The sequence below is a fragment of the Ranitomeya variabilis genome, chromosome 3 (assembly GCF_051348905.1).
Source record: "Ranitomeya variabilis isolate aRanVar5 chromosome 3, aRanVar5.hap1, whole genome shotgun sequence".
Classification (NCBI taxonomy): Eukaryota; Metazoa; Chordata; class Amphibia; order Anura; family Dendrobatidae; genus Ranitomeya; species Ranitomeya variabilis.
Window position 1 is genome coordinate 99370137 of NC_135234.1, and position 16605 is coordinate 99386741.

The window sequence follows — 16605 nt, forward strand, 5'->3', positions numbered from 1 at the left end:
CGACTGCCTCTATAAAATACAAAAGGCTTCTCTATAAAAAGATCTCGGGCAGCATGTTACTAGGTGGAAGGTGTGCAGGATGAGTCACAGTGCAGGCAACGCAGAGTTAAAGCGATCAGTAGGCAAATATACCTGTCAAGTGAAGAAAAGGGTATAATTCAACCTTTATCAGTAGGGGTTTGTGCACCTGGTCCTCAGAGCTTGCCAAAGGATTGTTGTGAATGCTGCAGCTGAAGTAGTAATCGGAACAAATTCTCCCCCGAGAACGGTAATTGCTACAAAACTGTTGGTGCGTCGTTGCTTAGGAGAAAGAGGCACCTGGGTATCATGTTCTTTTGAAGGCTAAAGAAAATTAATAACATTTGTGAAGTAGAATTGCCTTATTCCTGCTTAGAGACCTTTTTATGCTTGGGCATTTCCAGTGCATTGATGTCACCTACTTACAACCTCCGAGATTGACAGGATTGTTGCACGAAAGCTAGATATCTGTATTATGGAAATAAAGCTATTGTCACGCTACATCTGCCAGGGGAAGCCTGCAGCTCTGATTACATTGGGGTCTAGACAGCCACCCATGGTAGTTTACACATTCTGCACGTGAAAGCTCAAAAACAGCAAACAGATTCCCTTTAACCTTTTATCAGTTAGGTCATCCCTCCTAGGCCGTCTATATGGCCGTGCAGGTCATAGGAAGCTGAATAAAATGATACCTTGATGTCTGATCAGATGTCATATTCCGGAGAAATAGCTCATTTTAATGAAAAAATATTGTGTTCTATATGTGTATCTATATAAAAGGGGACGTTACCAATGTGAGACTTGTAGATCAGGAGGGCAGGCTGTCATATGTAAAATAAGCGACAGATTCTCGGGGAGATCAAGGTCGGGCCCATAGATCTTAACAGCTTATTTATATATTGAAAACAATATCTTTTTTTCTGGATTAAGACATCGGATCGCAGATATAAGAAGTATCATTTTATTCATCTTTCATGAGTCACATGCCCACAGACATCTTAAGAGGGTTGATTCTACTGACAGATTCCCTTTAAGTGTAACTCCTGGAGGTTAGTGGCAAAAGGAGTTACGTTTCCAAAGTAAAACACAGAACACACTCCATGAGGGATATCACTTAAATGTTCCCTGTACTTTCAGAAAACTTGATCTCATTTAATTTGATAATGTGCTAAACAGACAATCTGCAAATGTCTCAACACTGGACAATCACTGTAAAACATATGTCAAACTCTGGCCCTCAAGGTGAGTATATTTAGGCTGCGATGCCAGGCGGGTACCCAGCCCTGCATCGCACTTTGTTGGAGCAGTGATGGAGCAAGGAGTGTCAGGTGATGCTCCCTCTCCGATAATTCCCCCTCTGCGTCTGATGTCTCCGCGTGCCTGCTGTACCGAGATGTGCAGCAGATCAGAAGACACCATAGAGACAGAGCACGCGGGGGAGCGGGCAGAGCTATTTATTTTAAGTGGGGGCCATTACACTGTATGGAGCACTGTGTGGGGTCATGATACTGTAAGGAGCACTGTGTGGGGGCCATTATACTGTATGGAGCACTGTGTGGGGTCATTATATTGTAAGGAGTACTGTGTGGGGGCCATTATACTGTATGGAGCACTGTGTGGGGTCATTGTACTGTATGGAGCACTGTATGGGGGCCATTATACTGTAAGGAGCAATGTGTGGGGGCCATTATACTGTATGGAGCACTGTGTGGGGTCATTGTACTGTATGGAGCACTGTGTGGAGGCCATTATACTGTATGGAGCACTGTGTGGGGTCATTGTACTGTATGGAGCACTGTATGGGGGCCATTATACTGTAAGGAGCAATGTGTGGGGGCCATTATACTGTATGGAGCACTGTGGGGGCCATTACACTGCATGGAGCACTGTATGGGGTCCATTATACTGTATGGATCACTGTATGTGGCCACTGTACTGTATGGAGCACTGTGTGGGGTCCATTATACTGTATGGAGCACTGTGTGGGGTCATTGTACTGTATGGAGCACTGTATGGGGCCATTGAACTGTATGGAGGACTTTTTATGGCCATTATACTGTATGAAGTGAGGATTACCATTGGGGAATCATGGTGTGATGGGGGTCACCATACCGTGCGTGTGGAGGGTACTGTGGAGGCATACAGTGTATGGGGGCACTTTTGTTGTCATAATACATTATTCAAGGTTTTCTAGCCTTTGTTATTACCTATTTAAATTAGGCAATTGAGACACATGATTTTTACTGCTCTTACATAACATTATTCCAATATTTTATTCTAAGATCTAATAACTAAAGTGTACTTTGTTTGTGGGACAACCACTAAGTTTGTTTCCATATGAAAAGGTCAATTGTTATATTTAATATGGAAAAACATCCTCAATTGTAGGCTTTTTTTAAATAAATATCAAGGTTGCTCCACATTGTCAAAGCTAATTTTGGTACTCTGTATATTTAAGTTTGACATCCCTGTGTCTAAAGCACTTGACTACTGGGCATCTCCCTTCTCTGTAACTTCCTATTCACTGCCCATTGTCAAATGTAATCCATTACTAACAACAAAGACAGAGCTGGATTACAGGAAGGGAAGCAGAGTCCACTTCACTGCACCTACTATCTCGTCAGTCAAATTGCAAAAGACGTAACAGAGGCCTTAGTTCAGGGCAGGTAAGCTAGTGGTCAATGACCTACGCAAGGAGGACAGTCCTGGGACAGACTGGTACATCCAGCAGTTTTAAAAGAGGACCTTTCACCAAATTTCTCATGTTTCACTGGACACACAACCTATTAGTGGCTGCAGAGCTTAAAAAAAGTTTTAATTTCACTTCTCTGTTGCGGAGATGCTAGCAAAGTATTTGGCACCTATTCAGTTAAAGGGAACCTGTCACCCCCAAAATTTTAGATGAGCTAAGCCCACCAGCATCAGGGGCTTATCTACAGAATTATGGAATGCTGTAGATAAGCCCCCGATGTATCCTGAAAGATGAGAAAAAGAGGTTAAATTATACTCACCTGGGTGGGCGGTCTGATGGGGGTCACGGTTCGGTCCGGGCCTCCCTGTTATGATCCGGTGGTAGGATCTCAAAACTGACCTGACACATATGACCAGAATATAGGACAAGTTCTGGGGATGTGGAAACTATACTGACCGCAAACCTGATCCTATCCACACACACTAAAGGTAGCCGTGGAGCGTTCCTAAAAACCTAGACGCCTCTTTCACAGCCAGAGAAACTGACTACCCCTAGAGAGAAAGCAAAGACCTCACTTGCCTCAGAGAAATAACCCCAAAGTATTTAGACAGCCCCCCACAAATAATAACGGTGAGTTAAGGGGAAAATACAAACGTAGAAATGAAACAGGTTCAGCAAATGAGGCCCGCTAACACTAGATAGACAGAAAATAGATAGGAGTCTGTGCGGTCAGTACAAAAACTATCAAAAATAAACCACGCAGAGAATACAAGAACCCTCACACCGACTCACGATGTGAGGGGCGCACTCTGCACCCCAGAACTAACCAGCAAGCGAAAAATCACATAATAGCAAGCTGGACTGAACTCATATACTGAGAAACGTTTTCAAGGAAATAATGAGCAAGAGTAACAAACAAACTTAGCTTCTCCGGCAGGAGACAGCTCACAAGGAATATCCAGGAGAGCACAAAATCAGGACTGAATACACCGACAGCAGGCAACAAGTGAAGGTCCAGGTGGAATTAAATAGGGACCAGTCATAGCAGGAAATGAGGCAACTGAGCCCTGCTACAGACCCGCAGTATCGCTAAAGGCCACCAGAGGGAGCCCAGACTGAATTCACAACACCTCCCATATTCTTACGATGACGTCCTCTTCTTGTCTGCCTGCCGCGGCTCCGGCGTACTTTGTCTGCCCTGTTGAGGGCAGAGCAAAGTACTGCAGTGCGCAGGGCCTCTGACCTTTCCCGATGCCTGTGCACTGCAGCACTTTGCTCTGCCCTCAACAGGGCAGATAAAGTACGCCTGCGCAGGAGCCGCAGCGTGAAGACAAGAAGAGGACGTCATCGTAAGAAGATGGGAGGCCCCGGACCACGACGCCCATCGGACAGGACTGCAGCGGGACTGCCCCTGGGTGAGTATAATCTAACCTCTTTTTCTCATCTTTCAGCAGTGGCGTAACTACCATGGTCGCAGCGGTCGCCGCTGCGACCGGGACCGGCGGGTCAGGGGCCCGGCGGCGGGTCAGGGGCACCCAACACCATGTTGCAGTGCAGGAGATTCCTCCTGCACGGCAACCGTCCGAGGCGTATCTAGGGGGAGGGGGCAGCTCTGAGAGATAGGAAGCAGAGCTCCAGTCAGCACGGTGAGACAGCTTCTCCTGCTGTGCAGCCCCGGGACAGAAGGCGAGAACGGGGGAGGTGCGGGACAGAACTGCTGTAAGCAGTAGAAGCTTAGGAGCTGCACCACGGTTATATCAGCCTCCCCAGTACCAGAGAGGAGAGTGTGAGATGTGTATATGAGCTGGTATCTGGTGTGTGTCTGATATCTGTAGTATGTGTGTGTGTGTGTGTGTGTTGTGTGTGTGTGATATATCTGTAGTGTGTGTGTGATATATCTGTAGTGTGTGTGATATCTGTAGTGTGTGTGTGTGTGTGTGATATCTGTAGTGTGTGTGTGTGTGATATCTGTAGTGTGTGTGTGTGTGTGATATCTGTAGTGTGTGTGATATCTGTAGTGTGTGTGATATCTGTAGTAGTATTCTAGAATGATGTAGATAAGCCCCTGATACTGGTGGGCTTAGCTCATCTTCGATTTTGGGGGTGACAGGTTCCCTTTAGGGGGGGGGGGGAAGAGTTAAGTGGGTGTTAGGGTATGTGCATACCTTTAGTATTTCTGCATCTCTTGACAGGAACATTGCAGCACAACATGTCTTTTACATGCGCTTTTATTGCACATCTTTCCCCACTCATTAGTATGGGTGAAGTCTGCAGCAAAAACGCTAGAGAAATTGACATGCTGCGCCAATAATAAATAATAATAATTTTATTTATATAGCGCCAACATATTCAGCAGCGCTTTACAAATTATAGAGGGGACTTGTACAGACAATTGAAATTACAGCATAACAAAAACCACAGTTCAAAATAGATACCAATAGGAATGAGGGCCCTGCTCGCAAGCTTACAATCTGTAGGGCAAATGTGCAAATCAAAAAAAGGCAACATGTGCAACAGACTTCAGGATTATCATTTACTTTGCTGGCATCAGGAAATCCCTCAGCTTTTTGACACATCCACGCAGAAAAAGAACACAACAAACCTGCAATATGTCCACAGGTCCTTAGACAGTTTTCACTTCTCCCTGTATGATGCTATCTATCATAAGCCGTCAATAGCACGCCCCCACCATAGCTTAGGTTTCTAAGTGTGTAAGATGTAATGATACAGCTTTGATTGTCTGGTCTAACCTCCTGCATGTGTCAGTGTGGGTGATGGGCAGTGCAGCGGAGTTTAGCCGTGTCCCGTTACAAACCCTTCTATCAGCTCTTCTGATTACGGAGTGTGTCAGGAATCACACTTACGTCTGTTTTGCTGAAACAACTTGTAATCACTCTGCAGTGAGTTCTGAGCAGGGCTGTCATTAAATCTCATACAGGAGCAACATGCTCTGGATTACCACTGGGCGAGATATAACACCCTGCTCTGCTCTCACTGCACAGAGAGTACAAGTTGAGCACATCACACTTCAATATGATACGGATATATTTTTACGCAATATGTGGGTAGGGATGGTACAAGCTGACAGTGCTAGGAGAGCTGATGTGACAAAGATAAACTCAGCAGTGCTGCCCCTACCCTCCACAGGGACCTTATCTGAAAGATTTCAGTCATCCATGCTTTCTAACCATGCAGATTAGACCAGGAGATCAGGGCCGTCTCATACATCTCACAGACTGTGAAATCTTCTCTAAGCTATGGTGGGGGCGCGTTCTTGTTTCCTTATAATTGGTCAGCAACATACAGGAAAATAAGTACACGCCCCAGGGAAAAACCTGTCTGATAACACCTACTTGGACTTAAAAAAAAAAAAAAACAAACAAAAAAAAACACAGTTGATTCATTTGAATGCCACAACGAGGGATTTAACAATAAAAAAATGCAAAAACATTTTATTCCTCTCTGCAGCCACTATTACATCATGTGTCCACCTGGACATGAAACATGTGGGAAAGGTCCTCATTTTATGACAAGGGATAACAGCAGAAGAGACCATGCTTGTCTACAGTTTGCATGTACAATAAAAGGTTTACTTTAATGTTATGAAAATTAGAGCAAAGTTGCCTGAATCCACATATTTTGGCAGCATCAAATGACTAGCAGTTAATGTTAGGGAGAAGAATCATTGGGCATGCTGAATATCAGCATGCCTGATCCCTTGTTCTCAGTAGATATCTTTCACTAACTTACCCTGCCCAGAATACATAAATGTTCATCATAAATGCTCATTTACATAGGGGGTAGGTGGAGGGAAATGGACGTCAACCCACAGCAACCTGTATGAGCAACCTTTAGTTTTTCAGAAACCTGAGCTGTAGAAATCCCTTCACATCAGCTCCTTTCCTTCTGTTGTGGCGGTGTAAGCCAATGTTCATGCAGGGCATTTTTGTGGCAACTGCCAGAAGTGCAATACTGGCAAGTGGAAAGTCATTAATTAACACCATGCTGCCTTTTCCTTGTGGTCTGTGTGTGGTGTTCATGCATGGTGGCTCTGTGTCTAGCCGTGGGTCCTCCAGACCTGGGCCTCAGGGTTTGATATCAATTATGGAGAACATCTCCATGGCAAAAATATGTTGACTTCAATAAGGAGAAAAAAGGTGGCTAGAAAACAGATCTTGATCAAACCAAAAGGGCATTAGATCAACCAATCAAATGTGGAAAATCAGTTTTAATTATCATCATGAGTAGAGCTAATTATCTGTTCTCACCGGAGCCTGGCCGATCTAACAAGGCCGGTTACCAGTCTGCATGATACCGGCAGTCCGCTCATCAGCAGTCATTCAAGTGGTCCGAGGACGGATCGTTCCCAAGCCTTACACTGATGATTTAATTTGCTAATTCCTTCCTCTCTTTCAGAAATGTTTGAGGAGACTAATAAGTTACAGATCAAAAGTACTTGAGGAATTGTACAAATGCCGTCTGAAATCTTTGATCTGGTTTCAAAGCTTCCTTTCCATATATCCAAACAACGGCATGAGGAATCACAAGCGGAATAAATACTTTGCTACTTTGATATGTTAGATGTTAGGTGAAGGAGAGAAACCAGCGCATAAGATGCTAATGAGCAGATTTTGGAAATCTAATTATTTTTTGATTAGTCAATTTCCTGACACCCGTATACGCGGAAGACACACTTCAATAGGTAGAGAGGTTTTCCTTTCATATCTATGATAGTGATATTCTTGCTTAGTCATCTTACATGTCAGGTCAGCGTTACTTCTGGGATGGGGGGGAACGTTTTTGTAAGAAAATTCTTACATTTTAGGAAATAGATATTTCATTTTCTGTTCAACAATATTACAGGTATAAAAAGAGGTCTAAGGCTTCTTTCACACTTCAGTTGTTTGGCATCAGTCACTTCCGACATAGTGACAGATCGACGGATCCGTCACAATTGTTGAGAAAACCGTTCCAACGGATCCGTTTTTTTGACGGATCCGTTACTTAGGGGTTGTCTGGGAAAAGTATCTACTTTTTGGAGCATGCGCAATTGAAAAAACGGATTGGGGCGACGGATCCGCCGAAATGACGGTCGCGACGGATCCGTCGCCCATAGGCGGCCATTCTATGGAATGACGGACGCGACGGATCCGCCGCGAACCGTCATTTCGGCGTTGACAAAAACCGTTTCAATGTCCGTCTATGTCTAGACAACGTCCACCAAATTTCGACGGATCCGTCGCATGACGGATGGAACTGACGATCATCCGTCACAATCCGTCGCCAATGCAAGTCTATGGGAAAATAACGGATCCGCCACAAAAAAATGACGGATCCGTTATTTGAGGAAACTGGCGGTTTTAGACTGACGCCAAAAAACTGAAGTGTGAAAGAGGCCTAAGGGGTAACATTTCTCCTGGCGGAGAGTGACATACCAGCTCTGGCATGCCAAGGTAAGGAGGACTATTTGCCATGTAATGCTTCTCTGGGACATTTAATGTGCAAATTGCCTCTTCTGAGAGCTAAATCAGTTCTCATACTTTGCACTGACGAGGTGCAATACCCCTAAACACTGTCTGCAAATTGATTAAGCTTTTATCCTAAGTCATATTGCAAGGCTCATCAAAGGGTCGATGGTGACTTGTAGGATTGCTGCTTCCAACACTTGGTGCTATAGAGTCAAAAAAGTACTTAAACCTGCTGCACAGTACATTTTTGGGGTATTTCTCAAACTGTCAAAAAGAAAAAGGATGTTATATTATTATTTTTTCATTCTAAGTCTGTATAAAAAGATTGATTGTTTTACAGGGCTTTTGCCTCTTAACATATATGAATGTGTAACAAAGCTTGCTTGTAGGGCATTGACGTTACATTTTTGGAAGTCTCCAAAATTTCCAACCACCCCCACCTAGATTTATAAGATCATTCTTAGAATTAAAAATTCTTGCGTTTGTTACAAAAGGTCATCAATACAGTTACACAATGTAACATCATATCACAAGGGTACGTTGATAGAAGGTAGAACTGATGCAAAAATGGCAGGAATTGAAAATGGTTTCTGTACATCAGAACGGGATCGGTTATTTAGCAGCCTCTGCATGGAGTTTTATAAACCCCTTAAACAGATGGAAGAGACAAATTTCAGCAACAAATCTGCCTCTAGAGATTCTAGACAACTCAAGAGACCATTTAAACCATCAGTGCATTTTTGTGACAAGAACAAAAGGTGGCTGATGGCATGCTGCTGATGCGGTGTTCGGCTTCCTGCTGTTGAAGGGCATAGCAGTAGAGAAGTCATTTATGACAAGTCCGCACCCCATAAATATAAGCACAGACAAAATCGCACATCAAGGCAGAACTGGATCGGTCGTTTTGCCAGACTTGTCATTTTAGCTTATGGCATTCTCACCAAAGATTGGAACCTATTACAGAGCAAAGCCAGCTCATAGAGGACTTGTATTATTTTTTCATTTGCGCAAAAAAAATTAAAAAGAGAAAATACATGAACATTTATTGATTTTTGAGCACAATATGTGAAATCTCTGCTTATAGCTCAATTGAGTGTTCTTCAGCGCTTCCTCTGGTGGCGTGTACTTTCACCACTCCCTCGCACGGTCAATCAGTCAATGTCTGTGACTGATAAATCAGCTGCAGAGCTAAAACTGAAAACAGCGGCAGAATCAGAGGAGATCAGGGATATTTACATGGTATTTACAGAGAATCTGTCAGCAATTCCTTGCTTCATCAGCACCTGACCCTTTCTTCTGATGAGATTTCTGTGCACAGGGGCTGGACTGTGGGTAGGGTCTTCTCCTCCTGCTGCAGCTCCTCCGCCTGACTCCGCTGATTCAATCACAGGTCAACGATTTTTCAGTGATTCGCCTCCTGTTTGAAATTTTGTGCAATTCGATGGGATCATCTTGCACCCTTGTCTCATTTATTGTTCTCAGAAAATGTAAAACCCAATTGAAAGATCTTTCACTGAAGATAGACTTCACTAACCCTAGCGGATAAGAGGTAATGGTGCAGCCTTCTCCATGACGTAACAGAGCTTTGGAGCCAATAAGTCCAGGCATTTCTTTTTTTAATAAAAGCGAGTAATAGTTAGTTGTCTGGTTTTCATTGAAAATCCAATCTGGTTACTCTATATTGCTATACTCCTTAAAGGGAAGGAAAAAATAAAAAGGGGAGACAAACAAATATATCCAAATAAGAGTAACAGCAGTGATGATGATGGATCTAGTTTTACAGCCAGAGATAATTACATTATCTTGTTTCTTGATGTAGTTATATATGCCATTCTGCCATATGCTTTCTTCCACCAATAGAGCACATTGAGGTCCTCTACAGAGGCCCTATAACCATTAGGCATACAACAGGACCTTACCACAGAAAAACTAAGAAAAATGGAAACTATAAATGACAATATACCGAGTGGATACTGTGCAAAAACATTAGTTTTATATATCTTACAGTAATAAAAGTTACCTGCTGTATTGGACTTTGCGCCTGAAATAATATTCTTCGCCCAAGCAGCTCTGCAAAGATGCAACCTACAGACCAGATGTCTATAGCATTAGTGTAATGACGACTCCCCATTAGGATTTCAGGAGCCCGGTAATACTGAGTGACAACTTCCTGAGTCATGTGCCGAGATTCATCAAGCTCTTCTACCCTTGCCAATCCAAAATCACAAATCTAGTAAGGGAGGAGGAAAAAAAAAAAAAAAAAGATTAATTCACATAACCGACAAATGTACTGTATTATGAAGGAGGCAGTCTGGCAGCAGGACAGAGAAAGGAGGCGCTGCAGGCCATCAGTGCCGCACACAAGGTGCTAGTGCCGCACACAAGGTGCTACTGCAGTCCTAGCACTCCATCATTGAGTGGTGGATTTACAAAAGTAAGAAATAGAGGCTCCTAATTCCAGGAAAAGCTGAGAAGGCTTAGATAGCACTTGTCACCTTAGTGTTGAGCTGTTTTCCAAAGTTACTACAACTTTATTCACTGCCCTCTGTGTTGTCATTGCAGCATGTAATAAACATTAGGAAAGGACAATACTTTATTGGGGGTGTTCCTGCGCTAGACTTGGGGGGGTCTTCTAGGACTTTTCAAAGACGAGGGATTGCTGAAAAATAAAGTGTTTCTTAGTACAGAAGTCCAGCTCTAACTGTTGGCCACGACAAGAAGTAATGGCGCCCGAATGCTAGGGCCACTTATTGGTTACAGTGGTCATAAGCAGGATAAATAAGATATAATCCTGTCCATCAGTTACCTGACCGCTCAGGTGACTGACAGTCAGTACATCACTTCCAGTGTCAGTGGAGACCACTGAAGAAGTGAAGTGGCAGGGAATATGTGATGGGTAAGTAACTCATTAGTTATTTTACACTTTTCCCTCCACAAGCTTTGAAAAAGTCCTGGAAAACGTCAAACATTTGGGCAGAGTGTAACATAAAATCAAGATTCACATAAGAATCGTTAGATGATTACTGCTACTGCAATCTGGTAACGAATAAGTCATTACCCCATTATAGCGGCTAGGGTGGCTAGATACATACTAATTATAAGCCGGTAGAAATATTCCTTTTTGAGGTTATTAACCAGCATTATATTTCACATAGCCTTGTACACTGGAGGAGATCACATGAGCCGAGTGTAATATTACAAGACCGGTAATTACATTTGCATTCGAATAATCTAAGAGGAAAATTACCTTGAGCACACAATTGCTATTCACGAGTAGATTCCCTGGTTTAATGTCTCGATGTAAAATGCCAGCTGAATGTAAATACTTCAGACCTAATGCCAAGAGAGGGGTAGAAAAGAGAAGAAGTGCTAAAGTTTTGACATTGCACTTTGGGTTTCAGTAATAGAGACACATTAATTACACAAAAACCAACACCGTCCCCATGATGAGGATTCATTTAGCTGTGGGATGGTGCTGCTGTCACTTACCCTGCATCTATCACCAACCCCGATTAAATCTTTCTTCAGGGAAAGTGGCGGTGTTGTCAAGCAGGGACTGTGGTGAAGGGCACTGAAGATTTTGGGAGGCAGAAATAGTATATGTGGTCATAAACCCTCTGAAACAGGACATCATCGGGGGATGGTGGTGACAAACGCTCTGTAAAGATACTGCAGGACCGCCCCATGATGATAGCTTGTTTTAGAAGGGGTGAGAGAAGCTGCAGCGAAGTGGCGGCAGCCCCAGCATCTCATGAAACGGCACATTAAGAAAAGAACATAGTGGCAGGAGCTTAAAGATAGATATTTATAAAGGAAAATATAGGTCCTGGACCTATAAGATAGATAATTATAAAGGGAAATATAGGACTTGGACAACCCCCTGAAAGGATTGTCCATAAATACCGTCTGCACCACCACCTATAGACCCTACATTGAACACACGATGGCTCCATGACGAAATGTGCCTGGATGGTGCCTCTAAATGACACAATATTCTCCAATATTTGAAGCAGTGGAACAGTAACTTATTAGTTTTGTATTCATTTTGCTTTCATATTTTCTTTTTTGCCACTTTGAACCTTTTTTTAATGTGGTGTATGGGTTGCATTTGTGGGACTCGTCAACCAAAATCAGTGCACAATCTGTAAATTATACATGGGGTCAGACAACCATCGCTTAGTTTTCAAGTAAAATGTTGATTGGAACTAATGAGCCTCCTATATGTGCAGTATTACAGTCAGGCCTTGCTGTAAGGAGACGCTGCGGCCTCCGCTGTGATTTATTTCTAGCCTCCTCTAGCACGTCACTTAATAGTAATCGCTATAGTTCCCCAGTAACAGGTAATTATGAGCTATTATAGCATGGCCGACTGGTTGTTCCAGATCACTCCCACATTCTCCTCCGTGGCAGGGATTCAGTTTCAATCCTCTAGTCTTCACTAGATTTTCGGTCCTACCCTATAACTACGCTGCGGTAATGCTGATAATACCTCTCCGCCCATGGTGGGACGGTGTGCTGGAAATAGTATAGTGCTTGCCTAATTTAACTAGACATTCACAGCAATTATTCACTAAGTCTTATCCCATGCTGGACAATGAACTGGTTAATTTTATTTTCGCCATCTGCACTGTGGAGAATCACTGTGCATATTGTACACAGCACATCTGCTGCTATGTAACAGGGAGCTGCCACTGGTGCAGGTGTCCACAGCGTGTAGGTGCAATGTCCCAGCATAGTCAACACACCGGCCTCATGAAATCCACATCAAGGCGAAAGGAGCGCAGGACTAGAGATGAACTTTACATGGCGTCTGCACTGTACAGACGTGTGCTCAGGAGATACAAAGAGATTGAGTTCTCATTTTACAAATTAAAAAATACTATGAAAAATGAGAAGAAATAATCCAAAGACTTTAATGATTACATTGCATAAGCCTGGGACAGCAGCTGCTCCCACCATAAGGCCTCATTCAGACGTTCATTATTCACTTCTTTTTAAAAATAAAATAAAATTGGATTCTATTAGCGAGCTGGATCACATTTGTTTGATTTTTTTATTTGTTCAATTTTTTTTGTTTGTTTACCCAAGGCTCTCCTATCCATTACACTGCTAAAAACATTCCAAAACGCAGATTACACACCACTGGCATCTGTGTGCGAGCCATGATTTCCACAGACCCGCAGACCTCTAGGGGCAATTTTGGTCCAAAAAAAACAAAAACAAACAAAAGACAGACAAGTGAATAGCACCATAGATTGTAATGGGTGCATAATTGATGGGTGAAAAATCCAAACAGAACACGTACAAGAAAAACGGACGTCTGAATGAGGCCTAAGCTTCACTAAACTAATGGGCAAACTCTGCAATGCACAAACATGCCAGATAGAGCTGGTGTGCATCGATTCACAAGAGCCGGTCTAACGGCCACAGGAGGGGGGGTCCCAAAAACCAGCTCTTATCTGATGGCATTGATCAGGCACTCTGGTGTAACATCCTGTGTCAAGATGCAATGGTGAAGTCACGCCAATCAATGATGAGGTCACTGATTATGCCACGCTAATCAAAAGGGGAGCCATGACAGTTTTTGCTTACATTTATATGATCTGTTTTAGGAGCAAACATTTTTTTTTTATGTTATGTTAATTTATAGGTTTTATTTGAATGGGTTTATTTTTCGTAAAATTTCATCAATTTCAACCCTTTGGTCTGCAATCTATATTTTCGAAAGAAAGAAAAAACTTCTGCACAATTTTTTTTTCATTTAAAAAAACACAGTAGATAAAAAAAAAAAAAAAAAACATGTAAAACCTCTTTAATACTGATGGCAGAGCAAATTTCGCAGACCCCTGGCAATCTACTGGTAACATATCAATTTGCCAAATGGTTCACAGAAGACCACACTCCGTGAAGACCACATGGAGTATCTTCCAGCAGCTGGCAAGGTTCTGGACCTTTGTATGGTTTCTATGATGAGGTCCATTCAGCTCTATATTGCCACCAGGATGGGGCCTAATTGTAGTAATCTACAACAGCGAACATGCAAACGTGCCAGTATCAAATATATATGGAACGTCTAACAAACAAAGTTTGGGTAAAATAGAATTGAACATGTTGAATGTCAACATGCCCAATCTTTTGTTCTCACTGGAGATTAGCCGACACTCTTCCACCTTTCAGAACACGTTACATTAAGGTTGTATGAACACCTGAAAACCCTCCATACACAATAGACTATGGTTGGCCAAATCTGCAGATATTGGCAGATGATTGTCGGGGGGAGTTATGCATCAGGTTCTGTTATAGGCGATATGGCAGAGATAACTGCAGGCCAAACGATCAGCTGAACTAATCATACAACAGACAGCCATCGAAGGTCTAAGCAGGGCTTAAGTCTGTAACTATCTGATTATTTCTGTTAATAAATTACATCATAGAATATTGAGAAATTAAAAAACTTACCTCTCAAAATCTGATACAAAAAAACCTTGACATGATCAGAGCTGAGCGGCTGAGGGGAGACGATGATCTTATGAAGGTCACTCTGCATTAACTCGGTGACAACATATCTGATCAATCAGTTAAGGTAAACACAGGAGGAAACAAGCGGTTACCAGACATTTCATCATTCCCCATCTTATATCGTTATCATGACCTCAGCAGAAAAGTCATGCACATTTAGGTTACAAAATAACAACCACAAATTTACTATACATGTTTATAGAGATATCAAATCACCTATTAGCAGGTTCTTGCTGTGCAATCTCAGAGAAATATAGTGTAGTGGCTGAGTCCCTGATTCCAGCAAAGTGTAACTTACTAGGCTGCTTACCGATTCAGTGTTTTATCAGCAGTTTATCCTCAGAGGACTAGTTGCCTTGTGCCTCCTGGTCCAAATTAATGAAAAGGGAATATATTATATTAAAAAAAAAAAAACAACTCACCCTAGTATTTAAAATCAGGTTTTTGTTTCACATGTATTTTTATTTTTAATATTTCAATTTTCCATATAACCATCTACGGTATATAGAAAAAATAAAGAGATCTTGCAAATTTCAGACTGGCCACTAGGCTTTAAACTAAATGCACACTTCTTATTTTGTGGAACAGACTTTGCAGACGTCCCATTGTCATCACAGACAGGATTAGTATGAAAGGTAATGCCTATACATACAGCAGATAACACAGGAATCACTATTCATAAGAGGTGATGTTACAGCTCACCTCCCCACTTCACAAGAGATGATGTTACAGCTCACCTCCTCCCTTCACAAGAGATTTTATAGCTCACCTCCTCCCTTCACAAAAGATTTTATAGCTCACCTCCTCCCTTCACAAGAGATTGTTATAGCTCACCTCCTCCCTCCACAAGAGATTATGTTACAGCTCACCTCCTCCCTCCACAAGAGATGATGTTACAGCTCACCTCCTCCCTCCACAAGAGATGTTACAGCTCACCTCCTCCCTCCACAAGAAATGATGTTACAGCTCACCTCCTCCCTCCACAAGAGATGATGTTACAGCTCACCTCCTCCCTTCACAAGAGATGATGTTACAGCTCACCTCCTCCCTCCACAAGAGATGTTACAGCTCACCTCCTCCCTTCACAAGAGATGATGTTACAGCTCACCTCCTCCCTTCACAAGAGATTGTTACAGCTCACCTCCTCCCTCCACAGGAGATGTTACAGCTCACTTCCTCCTTCCATAAGAGATTATGTTACAGCTCACCTCCTCCCTTCACAAGATATTGTTACAGCTCACCTCCTCCCTTCACAAGAGATTTTATAGCTCACCTCCTCCCTTCACAAGAGATTTTATAGCTCACCTCCTCCCTTCACAAGATTTTATAGCTCACCTCCTCCCTTCACAAGAGATGTTATAGCTCACCTCCTCCCTCCACAAGAGATTGTTACAGCTCACCTCCTCCCTCCACAAGAGATGTTACAGCTCACCTCCTCCCTCCACAAGAGATGATGTTACAGCTCACCTCCTCCCTCCACAAGAGATGATGTTACAGCTCACCTCCTCCCTCCACAAGAGATGATGTTACAGCTCACCTCCTCCCTCCACAAGAGATGTTACAGCTCACCTCCTCCCTTCACAAGAGATGATGTTACAGCTCACCTCCTCCCTCCACAGGAGATGTTACAGCTCACTTCCTCCTTCCATAAGAGATTATGTTACAGCTCACCTCCTCCCTTCACAAGATATTGTTACAGCTCACCTCCTCCCTTCACAAGAGATTTTATAGCTCACCTCCTCCCTTCAAGAGATTTTATAGCTCACCTCCTCCCTTCACAAGAGATTGTTACAGCTCACCTCCTCCCTCCACAAGAGATGTTACAGCTCACCTCCTCCCTCCACAAGAGATGATGTTACAGCTCACCTCCTCCCTCCACAAGAGATGATGTTACAGCTCACCTCCTCC

General features: G+C 42.9%; 1 protein-coding gene across 2 annotated transcripts in view; it reads right to left on the reverse strand.

Moving 5' to 3' along the window:
* Nucleotides 1–16605, reverse strand: part of NLK (nemo like kinase) — a 194852-nt gene that overhangs the window by 48569 nt on the left and 129678 nt on the right. For both annotated transcript variants that reach the window (XR_013223721.1, XM_077294422.1), the window contains exons 4-6: nucleotides 14638–14744; nucleotides 11426–11511; nucleotides 10199–10408 (exon numbers count right to left, since the gene is read on the reverse strand). Coding sequence is in view for 1 of the 2 variants with exons in the window: in XM_077294422.1 (XP_077150537.1) it covers nucleotides 10199–10408; nucleotides 11426–11511; nucleotides 14638–14744 (403 nt within the window). In the remaining variant the exon portion in view is untranslated. The remainder of the gene's footprint in view (nucleotides 1–10198; nucleotides 10409–11425; nucleotides 11512–14637; nucleotides 14745–16605) is intronic.